The sequence below is a fragment of the Scomber japonicus genome, chromosome 3 (assembly GCF_027409825.1).
Source record: "Scomber japonicus isolate fScoJap1 chromosome 3, fScoJap1.pri, whole genome shotgun sequence".
Lineage (NCBI taxonomy): Eukaryota > Metazoa > Chordata > Actinopteri > Scombriformes > Scombridae > Scomber > Scomber japonicus.
In genome coordinates, this window is record NC_070580.1 from 21,866,847 (window position 1) to 21,879,283 (window position 12,437).

Sequence of the window (12,437 nt, forward strand, 5' to 3'; positions counted from 1 at the left end):
TTTATCAAGGTAATACTGTGATTATTGCTGCAATATTAACGTTATCCACGTTTAATAAAATTGTAGTTAAAAAGCAGTTAAAAAGTTAAAACAAATTGAAGCCAACATTTAAGCTGTTCACTTCAACTGTAATTTAAATGTAGTCTTTTATTAAGATATTACATCCATATATCAACCAGTTGTACGGATAGACTTCAAACATCAGCCTTATCACTCCTTCTACATTTTCTAAATCAATATCATAACAGTAGGTACATCATTCATAGTTAATAACATACTTAAATATGCAGACTGACATCCATGACCCACAAACAGGCAGCAATAATTTGACCATGCAGCCTTATCACAACTGACCTGTATCACACTACATCACATGGAGCCATGCCGACGACATTTAAAAAGGTAGAATGGGCTCACGTGGAATGTTGCATGCTGACCGGAGATATGCAGTGAGATTCATGCTGGACAAATTGTAAAATCAAAGGAAAAAAACATTTCACAGTCCCAAATATCCAGAACTCTCCATTTACTAACAGCTACACAGACATCAGGATGTGCCTGTTTGGTCAATTATTCACTGCTACTGAGGCCTAATGTTCAATGAATGCTTTGAGACACTCTGGTGTTAAAGCTGTGATCTCTCTTAAAAACAGAGATGTTGTCATTGTGCACTACATGAAAGCCGACTGATGCTCTCTGGCTCTTTGTAGTCTGGTGTAGTATTCAAACTTTGCTATTTGGTTCCTTTGTTTTTGATGTATTCTCCCTGTATTTTGATTTATGTTAGGCAAACATCATGGAAAAGCAGAAAATGCGAGGAAATGAGTTTGGATGGACGACCCGTGTGTCAGCCACACACTGACGATACATTCATTTTGCTGCAATGGATCTCGTCATTCTGCAAAACCAACACTGAAATATCTTTGAGGGTGAAAGGTGGACTACTTATATATGTATGGGAATAAAAAATATGTTTTAAATTCCTCTGAGTTTCATATAGACTGTAAAAAATATCTTATCTTCCTAGAGAAGACTGTACATCCGTCCATTTAGATCCCAGTTACTGGCACAGCTTTTCTCCACATAATTTAGTAACGTGGAAATAATTTCCCCATGCACACACACACACACACACACACACACACACACACACACACACACACATACACACACATTACTATGCACACAAACAACACTGCAGTAAACCACTTACATAAAAAGACTGACCAGGATGCCAGGTGGCAAGGTATACATAATGTGCATTTTCTTGGCACGGCTGTCAAAATGGACTAGAGGACATTCTGCCCTTTCTCGTGGACACATTTCCTCCACTTAGACACACACCAGCTCCAACCTGTGTGTGTGTCGGGTCTATACACCCGATGGACGGCCACAGCAGATCCCCATACACTTCAATTAGATAACTGGCAAATCTGGCAAATAGCACAGTGACGTAGGTGACACAAAACCCAGTTTTTAAGACCCAGGAGATGACTGAATGTAATACAGACTATGGTGATGACCAGACTATTTGTCTTATTTTTATCTGCTTAAACAAGGACACTGAAGAAATGAAGAATGACCATAACTGTCATTCACATCATTGCAAAGGTTATCCATCATAATTACAAAAAGTGATGTACTAATCATTTTGAGAACTTATGTATTTGGATAAAAAAAAAACACTGTACTAAGATCATGAACACGGCATTTAATGTATGACTACAAGTGTAGATTACTCAATAGCTATTCAAATGCAGTAAATATGATTAAAAACATGTCATCCAAATATAAAAGTAATTACCCACATCACTTTCCTTTATTGAGCTCATGTGATCAAATCAATTGCGCAGTTAATTGTAGTTTGAAGTCAATCACCAGTTATATGGAGGATAACTGATTCTCCTTTGAATGTCACCTTGGCCATCGGGAATATCAAAGCTCTGGAGATTTCAAAAAGATGATTGGGGGGGGGGGGGGGCGTCAGGCAGGAATCATATTGATTCTTGTCATTTCTATGAACCTGACTGACTAATCATGACTACAGGCTGCACATCATGTTCACATCAGATCACCACGTCATGGTCATCATAAAAAGGTCGGCCGAACATTTGAAGCGATACTTCAGCGACTAGAGTGAGGAACTGTTGCACTCTGGTTTCACAGGGTTTTCTTTCTAAATAGTAAGTCTGGAAATAGTATTTTAAATAAAAAAGCGTTCACTTTAAAAGCAAAAAACGAAAAAGAAAAAAAAACATTTTTAGCAAATTATTGTCATTCTTGTTTGGAACAGTTCACCGACGCACAGGTGGCAAATTGTTGCGGCACAGACATTATGTTTAGTCTGCCTCGGTAAGTTATTCAAGGTGAAATTGTGACATTGTTCGTATGGTAGAAAAACTGTGCTTTGAATGCAAATATTAATGCAGGCGATTTCCCACTAGTGTAAGCTAAAAGAAAAAAGTCTAATGGTTTGATTTTCTTTCTCTCCCCACAACTGGATGCTCAGCGACTCTCTCTGCCTGTGGTCACTTGGCTAAAGAAACTGATACTGAATGTCCTCAAGTGCGTCTTTAAATGTCTACAACACTTCTAGTTTTGGGGGCATTTCAAAAAAATTAAGAGTAATCTTATCCAGAAGCCATATTGCTCCTTTTGTCGCCCGAACAGAGGCTAAGCAAGTTGTTGTGGAGTTTGGGTGATAAACGCAGGTTTAAATGACTGGCGCTCCTGCAGCATTAACTAATTGGTTTAGTATCTGAATCAAAGTGATTTCTTTAAAAACACCAGTGCATCCTGCTGTGGCATAGAAATGTTCATTTCCACGGTGCGTGTGCAGTATCCAGTGGAGGACTTTTTAAGACTAGCCTCGTTATAGCTCAGCCTATCTATTATGCGTAAATGGGATATGCTTCCCCATGCAGTGAAAGCAAAACACATCGACTACTGTTATTATGATTGCTATTATTGTATTTTGATCCCGATGGATGTTCTAATTCATTATTGCTTGGTTGGGATATTCGCCAGTGGCACCTGTGCATGCTCCCTGTAGCCTGCTCCCATGTTGACTATGACAAATTGTATAAGGCTTTGGGTATTAAATGCCACTGCCCACAACAACAAAAACAACAACATAGGCTGTATGAGAGTGAGATTCATAACGCGGCAGCAGAGATGGAAGCTGCGTCTCTGTCTGAACATCAGGGACAGCAGCAGCAGCTCCTCTCGCACCAAGGTAAACGGCGCTGCATGGGCAGGCTCATCGGGGCCACCTGTCCTAGTTACGCGCTCCGCACCCCGGTTTACCCCCCAAAACGGTGCAGGGTACTTACGTGTAGTGCTGGGGGAAGAGGTGAGTCCCGGCTGTCGGCGTGGAGACGCATATGATAAGTACAGTTTGGATTGTGAGGAGGCAGAAAACACCGTACGACTGAGCGCAGATCGCCATTTTCCATTAAATATTCAAGAAACTGGGATAAATAAGAGAAGGGCCGGAAGGACAGTCTCTCGCAGCTGTGCTAAGAATAACCGAGCTCCAGAGAAAGTGTGTGGTGGGAGGGTGATGGTTGACGGAGGCTTCTGAACACTTCAGCCGGCAGTGGAATCTCAATCAGAGACGCGCACGCAAGGACTGGCAGCTGAAGAAGACACGGGAGATCAGGATCAGGAAGATGCTCTGCCGCCGCTGCTGATGTGCCTGGCTGCCTATTTGCGCACTCGCTGTCCTCCCTCCCTCTCAGCTGCCGCGCACATTTGCTCCTTTTCTCTCCCACTCTCTCCAATGTAACAACCACAAGGAGTAAAGCTCGCCATGACACAGAGAACGTGTTCCGATCGTAGTTTTCAAAGTAAAACCACGCAGGCCTATGTTTTTAGGACAGTTTATAAAGCCTACTTATTACAGTGAGATAATGTAGAAAGAAAACTAGTGGAAATCAAATATAAACTGCTGTAAACCCCCCAAAAAAAACGCTTTCATAGGAGCACTGCACAGCATCATAAAAGGCTAATGTGACTAAAAGAGTGGACTGCTTCTACAAACACAGGGCTATCATACCTGACAACTTGTGAAAATGTCAATTATGTGAAATATGTCTATTTTTACGCACAGCTTTTAGCGCAACCTTCTTGTAATAATGTCAGCGTCGCAGTGACCTGCCGGTGTTTATACTGAAGGTCTAATAGTCTCACTTCCTGCATTTACTCTGTTTATCTGCGGACATTGACGCAGCTGTGGGCAGAAGTGGACCTTCCTACATTCAAACCGCCTATTCCTGGGCGACAGACGGGGGCGCGCATCAGGCCACTTCCTCTTCCTCTTCATGTCCAGTCTCCGTGCACTGTGTCATCCCCAAACTCCGACATTGTGAGCAGAAATCAAGGCTTTATTTTGGTAATTAGAGGCATGACTCTAGAGGGGCGGATTGTATTAACTGGAGTGTAAACGCTCAGCAATCACCTTGGGGCTGCTCTCCAACTACATTTGTTCTACTTATTAGCGCATCTGGTCCAGTGGATGAACATTTAAATGAATGCAAAGAGAATTAATAACCTTATTTTTTTGCACACACCTAGCTATTGTTTCATGATGTCACCAGCTATTTAGACAGAAGGGCTTAGAGCGTTTGAAATGTAACTTCACAGAAGGGCAGGGCATGTGTCTCCTCTTTTCTCATCACCTGAAGCCCCTTACTAACCATAAGCTTGTTAATGAGCTATGTTTGTGTTAGTGTTATGTTAGTGGAGTAAGTTTTCCTCTGGACTCAGAGTGAATCTAATTCATGCTGAATTAGATTCACTCTGAGAAGTGAATATCTCACTGTATCAGCTGCGAGTGTGTGCATTTGTGTGTGCTTGTGCATGTCATTGTTTGTGCACCTGTACCTGTCTTATTACCTTCTCCTGCCCCGCTGTTTGTTCTCTGATCTTCCCATTTCAACTGGAGGGCACGTTAGGTGGAACACATTTGCACCTAAACAAAAACACATTTCTCAGGTACATCCACTGAATAGAGAACACACAATAAGGATGTATCGCTTTTTACAGAATATGTGACAGGTGTATTTCTGTCCTCAATATTAGATACAGGCCTTTGCAAAACACAAGATTAGATGCTGCTCCAGGGGTGAAAGTGTTAAAAGGCTCAGGGTTTTTTTTCCACTTGTCTCCAAGTCAAAGCACAGATTCTCTCAGACTCTCAGTGCATTTGTTGGGAGCTGGGAGAGACAGTCGGCCTTTTGGCTGTGTTGTCCTTGGCTCAGTCAGTCAGCAGGGGATATGCAGGTTCTCTGCTACAGAAAGCCACACAGCAGTCGGCAGGGTTGCTGCACAGCATTTCTGTCTCTTCACTGACAGGGAAGAGGGGCTGTTTTGGTAGAGAGGACACACTGCAGGGCACAGACCTCAGCAGGAGTTGAAAAACCCACCTGATGGCGGGGGTGAGGAGATACAGCAGCGGTCCCCTGCTTATGTACATAGATGTCACGCATCATTCAGTCAGAACAAATATCTGGGCTCGTTCCACAGGAAACAGAAAAATCGAAAAATCATATTTTCCCCCCAGAGCTACTTATTTTTGAGACATATTGAGCAAGCAACTCCCTCTCTTCCAACCCTCTGAACAAATCTGTGGCAGAGAAGCAGAAGTCATGTTTTGATTTATTATTATTCCCTGTGCTGGAAAAAAATAGCCTTAATTGATGGCTACTCTCACACATTAATTTACTGTAGTACGATACTTTCCATCATGACATTAATGATAACAACAAACAGATACTGGTAGAGTGATGTTGGCTAGCTGACTCACACTAAACATTTCTGCTGACTCACAGCCACCCTTTGCTTTCTCCCTCCATTCAATGCATTAGGTAAACCTATCTCAGTTTACCTGGCTTGTGTGGCCTGGAGAAAGAAAAATGAATGCAAATTTAATTTTGAGTTAATACACAAAAATGCAGTTTGTTCTCACAGAGAGAACTGTCCTTAGCAGAGATGGTTTCTCAAATAAAACATCAGACATCTCCCCAGAGAGATAAGATGCCTCTGGGAGTTCTGCAATTGCTGAAACCAAGAGGGGATTGGCAACCAATTTAAGCAGTAATTTCATGTTTTATGGCCTTGTCATACTCCACTTATAGTCACACCAATACCTTAAATGCAAAATAATTTTCCTCCGCCTCCACATGTGGTGATGGTGGTCGGGGGCTGAAGAATAACAGATAAAAGAGGTGATTGCCACCCTGAGGCCTTGGATCTCATTGAACATGCTGCGACGCTTATGGAGAATCCACTCTTTATTAGAGCTAATCAATGAGGCCAGCTAAGAGATCCGCTCAGTGAAAACACACAGATCAATGACCTCAAGCTCTGCTGATCCTCCAAATAGTGAGAAATGCAGACAAGAGGTGTGTCTCTGCTGCTCAGGGTCTCTCTGATTGGCTGCGCAGTTTCTTTTTAAATGATTGACCTGCCAGTAGAGCAGAAGGAGATGGGCCTTGCTGTTCTGTATCAGACTCCAGCCCTTTCTGGGGACTGCTCCCCCAAACAGAGGCCAAGTAGGTTGGAGTAGAATTAATCACTCCTTGTTTCCCCTGTCTCCAGGCCTCTGGGAAGTCGCCAGTAAAGATGCACCCCACACATCCAGACACACACACACACATACACACTGGTCGCTTATCTTCTTTTTCTTCCACCTTATCCATCTTTCTCTCCCTCTCTAACCTCCTCCTATACTCCTGGTGGCATGTATGCTGATGTTCTGCTGCGCTGCACAAAAAGTGAGGCTTCACACTCTGTAAAACTTGGTCTAGTCAGCATGCTGAATGTTAAGATTTTATATGTCTGATTAGAAGAGTGTACGTCGCATACACCTCAGATGATAGAGCAAGCTGCCCTTGAGAGAGAGTCACGACACTCAGTAAACTTCAATGATCTTCTCAAGTGCTCTCTGTAAAAACAAGAGCATGATACACTGTCACTCATTTACCACGCACTTTCTTTGAGGGCATTTTTTTTCTTAACCACAGCAGAGAAGAGTGTTTGTGCCTTTGTCCTCTACAGGGATATATCGAAGAGATCAGCATAGTGATTCCAGCAATCAAGGTTATCTTCCCTCTGTGTCCCTTTCAGCTTACTCCCTGCTCACCTCGCAGCTTATCATCCTATTTAGTTTCATCTACTCACCAAAACAGAAAGATCCCATCTAAATAGCACAGAGACCTCACTATTTACATAAATATTTGTGTACCCCACATCCCTCATTATTTGTTCTGCTCTGTAATGTGGCTGTTACCGACATGACCTCAACACTTTGCTAATATCAACAACAAAACATCTCATTCAGGCCGCAGTGCTCTGTATACCTCCTTTACTATAAGATACAAACACACCCAGCAATGTTGGGCCGCAAGGCACTCTGGGACTTTCATGCTCAAATGTCAGAGCGTTTCATCCTGATGATGATGACTCACTCCCCTCGCTCTTAGTCTGCATGAAAGAACAACAGCACCAATTAATGACCCAACCTCCTCACATGCAACAGTAGGAATACAGCCACTATATCAAATTTTACAGCGAGTGTTTAAAATACATATATGCACGAGAGAAATATGTACATTTACAGCTACATTTTATTCGTCCCTAAGTGAACCCCCCCACCCTACCCCCCCTTAACATAGACAAGTGGCTGCATGTGAAAGCAGAGCAAGACTCAGCACTCATTGACATGCTCTACTAGAGGCCTAATGGCCCCTGGGTAATGGCCTCTTTGGTCTTCAGGAAATCCTCCCTCATGCATACATCAAAGCTGGGATTGAGAAGGATAGAGAGAGGCAAACAGAGGGGAGGAAAGAGACATCAGTACCACACAGGAAGAGGAGAGTGGAGAGAGTAATAGGAAACTGAAGGAAGTTCTTACAGTAAATATTTTTATGTAAAGGTCAATCCAACACATTTTGGAACGTGAGGTTGGCATCGGGATGCTACAGCAGTGTTATACTAGCACTCTGCCTACTCTGATTACATTTATAGTGTTGTTCACTTTGTCTTTGATCAGATATTTAGTTAATTTAGACAAAGTTCTTGAATGGTGTTTAGAGAACGTTTAACATCGAAATTTTTGCTTAGCTACTTTTCAAAATAGCCTAAGTATGATTTTGGTACCAGCACCAAAACTCATAACCAAAATCATAACTAAATGTATCCTTATCTTCACATTTTCAATGACTCATGCAGTTTACCAACCACCCCACATGATTAAACCTGAAACAGTTAGTTTGTTAATTAATCCGTTTTTTAATTGTTCAAGTCATTTTTTAATCAAAATTAACAAAAAATTCTCTGCTGCAACTTCTGAAATGTGAGTATGTTCTGCTTAATCAGCAAATTACAGTGATAATGATAAAAGTCATTGGTTGCAGTTCTACCTACATTCATCTCTGCTCTTCTCTTTCTGTCTCTCTTTTTCTCTCTCTTTGCTGACACGCAGCATCCCAGAGTTGTCAGCCAGCTGCTTTAACACGAAACCTGTAGCCATCACCCCTCCACACCACCTGCCTCCTCTCTATGTCCATGAACCATCTGCTTACTCTGCAGATCTGTCAATGCTATCTAATTATAATTCACACAAAACTGTTCATTGTGACCCTGACTGTATTTACAAAAGTTTTGTCTTGCTCCATATGGTAGGTACACAGCACAGAAGGCATGTATAGATGTATGTAGCTATGAATCTGTGCATCTATCTATCTATCTATCTATCTATCTATCTATCTATCTATCTATCCATCCATCTATCTATCTATCATTCTATCTATCTATCTGTCTAAAATTGTATTGTTTGAAAAAAATTAGTAAAATGATCTGAAATGGATGGAATTGGGGTGAAGACTTGTTTCAAGAAAATTAGACTTATTTTTTGTCTAAATAGAAAAATAATATTGTACATCTTACATAAGAAAACATGTCTTATTTTAAATATATCTCACTTTTTCAAGCTGTATTTAACCAGTAACAAGGTAAGGTAATAGATTATAAATTATTCAAGCAAAGGCACAAGATTTTCCTTATTTTAAGACAGGGTATTCTTAAAATAAGAATTCTAAGAAATGACAATGATAACTTTTTTTGGTTATTGTTGTTGTTATTTATTCACTGGCTTTGAAAACATTATAAATATGACAATGCAGCTTAACACAACTACTGCTGAAACCTCTCTTTTTACAAAAAAGTTTCAAAAGTCTGAACGACCATACCCTATATCATTTAAGAGTTACAGCTAATAGCAGAAATATATCAAAGTGCAAGATCAACCTCAAGATCAAACTGAAGATCCTTACTCAAAACTCTTAGGAATTAATTTGCAATTGAATGCTACATGAACTCAGAGATTGCTGAACTATTTATCTTTCTTGCAAAAAAAGTGTGAAAAGGCAATTGAAAAAATTGCTATATGAAAGTGTCAATAATGCATACAAGTTTGCTAATCAAATTACATTGACATGAAACACAGTGCCTTTTACAATAGGCCTACATCAGGTGAGGCTTTGTGTAGTCCAATCACATCTCCAAGGTAGTATTTCATTGGCACATATACCATATCCTTATCAGTAAAGCTGTAATATGGAGTGAAATCTACAAGGCTATCAATGGATTTCAGTTCAGTTGCTTGTGCCAAGTTTGGGATCTCTATTTTATAAGCCATATAATCACCATCAATACATGAGCGAGATTCGACAGCATCGTACAAGAAAGCCATTGCCGAGTGGAGGGCTTTCATGGAGTAAGCTTGTTCTGTGTCATGGATCTATAGGAACCTGTGTAACGTAGTGATCTTGTCGTGTTTTGCTAGCCTTTTCCTGTTTACACTAATGTAAAAGTGAAGACAAATTTGTTATTGTTGAAGAATTTCTGAAAAACCTATACAATCGCAAAGTGGGTAAATCCTGCATGTTATTCTCTTATTTCTCATATCTCATATTATATGATTTCTAAGAACTACGTGAAATGAATAATGCATCCTCTTATCTCTATGCATTTCCTTCGTTATAGTACATAGTCAGTAGTGTGCTTGCTACTGGCAGTCAGAATCGCCAGATTTCAAGAAATTGTCTCTTATTTAAAGATTTTTTTGCTAGTCTTTAATCTTGCATCAAGACATAAATTCTCGCAGCTAGCTAAATATAAAAGGATAAAAATGTTAATTTTAGGGTGTGCAGGTAGTTGAAGATTTTATTTGCTAGTTATTATCTTATTTCTAATATATGAATTCTTATAATCTGCTCAACCAGGGACAACAATACTCATTTCAAGGAATTCTGTGTTAAATAAGTGTGATATCATTGCTTGAAGTAAGCATGGATTGCTTCCTTTTTAGTCTAGTTTTAAGGTACACTTTGAGTATTCAGTGCCTAGACTTTTTTGCTGGTTTTAAGAATTCTAACCAAGTAAATTTTTCTTACTCCATTGGCAGATTTCTTTGCTCAATACAAGACAATTTGGCTGGATTCAGGATTATTTGGCTTATTTTGAGAGGGGCTGTTTTTGCAGTGAAGATTAAGTAAGTCACATCAAGCTACTCCACAATCAACATCAAATTAGTCTAGAATATGTTTGCAGTAAGTGAAGTAGTTCTAGGTGTTGCCATACAGAGCACATTAAACAGTATCAGTGTTAAAGAGGCAAAACTAACAGGCCTGTGGCGCCTTTAGTGGCCTGATAAGGCGAGCTGGTGGTCCTGTCTGAATGGGGTCTACTCCTCTTCTCTTGTAACAGTGGAGTGAGAAGTGCATAGTCGCTTGCCCGCCCTGCCTTCACATTAAAGAGCATCTTAATTGGCATTAAAACTTGTGATAAGGGCTTAATGAAGGAATTAAAAGATAACACACATTCTGGAGCCTATTCGCCACAGTCACACTCTGACATAAACACACACAGCTATACTCAAACTGGCAGATTTTTACAACCACAGAGTGAGTGAGAATTCATGGGGAAATAGGTGGCCTGAAGCAAGAGGCAGGACTGAAAGCCTCTAATACATCATACCACCTTGCATGACAACAGCTAAGTTACTCCTACTACTACTTTCAGCTTGAATAATATATTATACACTCGCATCACTCCGAGCTGTTTAATGGAGGGGTTATCTGTAGTTTTTACATTTTAAAAGGTGAACATATTCCTGCTGGTTGGCTTCAGCTTGTCGCCACTGCTCATCTTTGTCATTTATTTTTCTCAGTTAGCGCCGTGACTTTTAATACTGTTCAACTTGACCTATTAGCCTAGAGCATATTTAATTACTTGGTTTTTGACATTAGAGGAAGAGCTTACATACATGCAACCCTGTTCTGGCTGATGTGTTAAGAAACTCTAAGTAGTAGTTGAGCTAAAGCTACATATAGGCTACAGCAGGCAACTTTCTCATAAGTTAGCGTTACAGTCGTCTTTATCTGTCAATTCTACTGCAGAAGTGGGTGATAAATCTCTCTTATTTCATTACTACACCGTCCCTTTCACATTACACTATGCTTTGATGTAATGTCAATGTCAAACATACATCCAGGTTTAACATAATGCTAATGTTTGGCTTATGGCTCATTGAGAATGACGTGTATGGAATTTTTTGTAACACCTGCTGCTTTACCACAGGTGCAAAAACACAGGAATTACATTAAAAACAATGATTTTGATGAATGGTGTGATCCATATATGTATTACTTCAGACAAACAGAAGTGTACCCCAGAGGTTTCAGTACAAATAATAACCTGTGGACTTTCTCATGTACAGAAACCCATTCATAAATAAAGATCCCACTTTTCTGGGCTCCCACAATTAGCACACAGTACCTCTGTCAAATTGTACCACATGCAACACCATGGTGGTTATTTCACTAATGAAGAATGCCAAGTAATGTTGGACTAAACATGCCCTGGCTTGTTCTAAAATGAAAATGTCATCCATTACCATTACCATTACAGTGCTATGTTTCTTTGGTGTTGATATTGGCAACCAATGATCACAATATTAATGTTATGAATAAATACAGAGACCCCCAGCACATTCAAATAGTCTATAACAGCAAGCTAGGGAGGTAAAGTCTTAGTCTAGATTTTACCATACTGCCTGGTTTACATTGCCAGTCAAAAGTGGATGTGGAACTATATGTGCCCATACTGTATTTCCCTTACATAGGGATCTATGTTGTCTAAAGGACACATATCCCCCACAGCACAGCACATTGTATATGGCAATACAGACAGAAAAACTAACCAACCAGGTGAAACACCAAGCAGGACTCTCATTGATGATACCCTCTCTGAGCACCTAATGAAGCCAGCAGTGTACATCCTCCCTTGTTAAAGATAATGGTTTTCTTATATGGTTATCTGTTGTTTTTTTTTTATCCCGGGCTAAGAAAAGTATCACCTAAATAGTTATTGTT

General features: G+C 40.3%; 1 protein-coding gene across 1 annotated transcript in view; it reads right to left on the reverse strand.

The window, feature by feature from the left end:
- The window catches only part of LOC128355295 (voltage-dependent calcium channel subunit alpha-2/delta-2-like), a 41,802-nt gene extending 38,086 nt beyond the window's left edge, over nt 1–3,716 (reverse strand). The window contains exon 1 of the mRNA XM_053315541.1: nt 3,333–3,716. Coding sequence (XP_053171516.1) covers nt 3,333–3,448 — 116 coding nt within the window. The 5' untranslated portion in view covers nt 3,449–3,716. The remainder of the gene's footprint in view (nt 1–3,332) is intronic.
- Between the last annotated feature and the right edge of the window lie 8,721 nt (nt 3,717–12,437).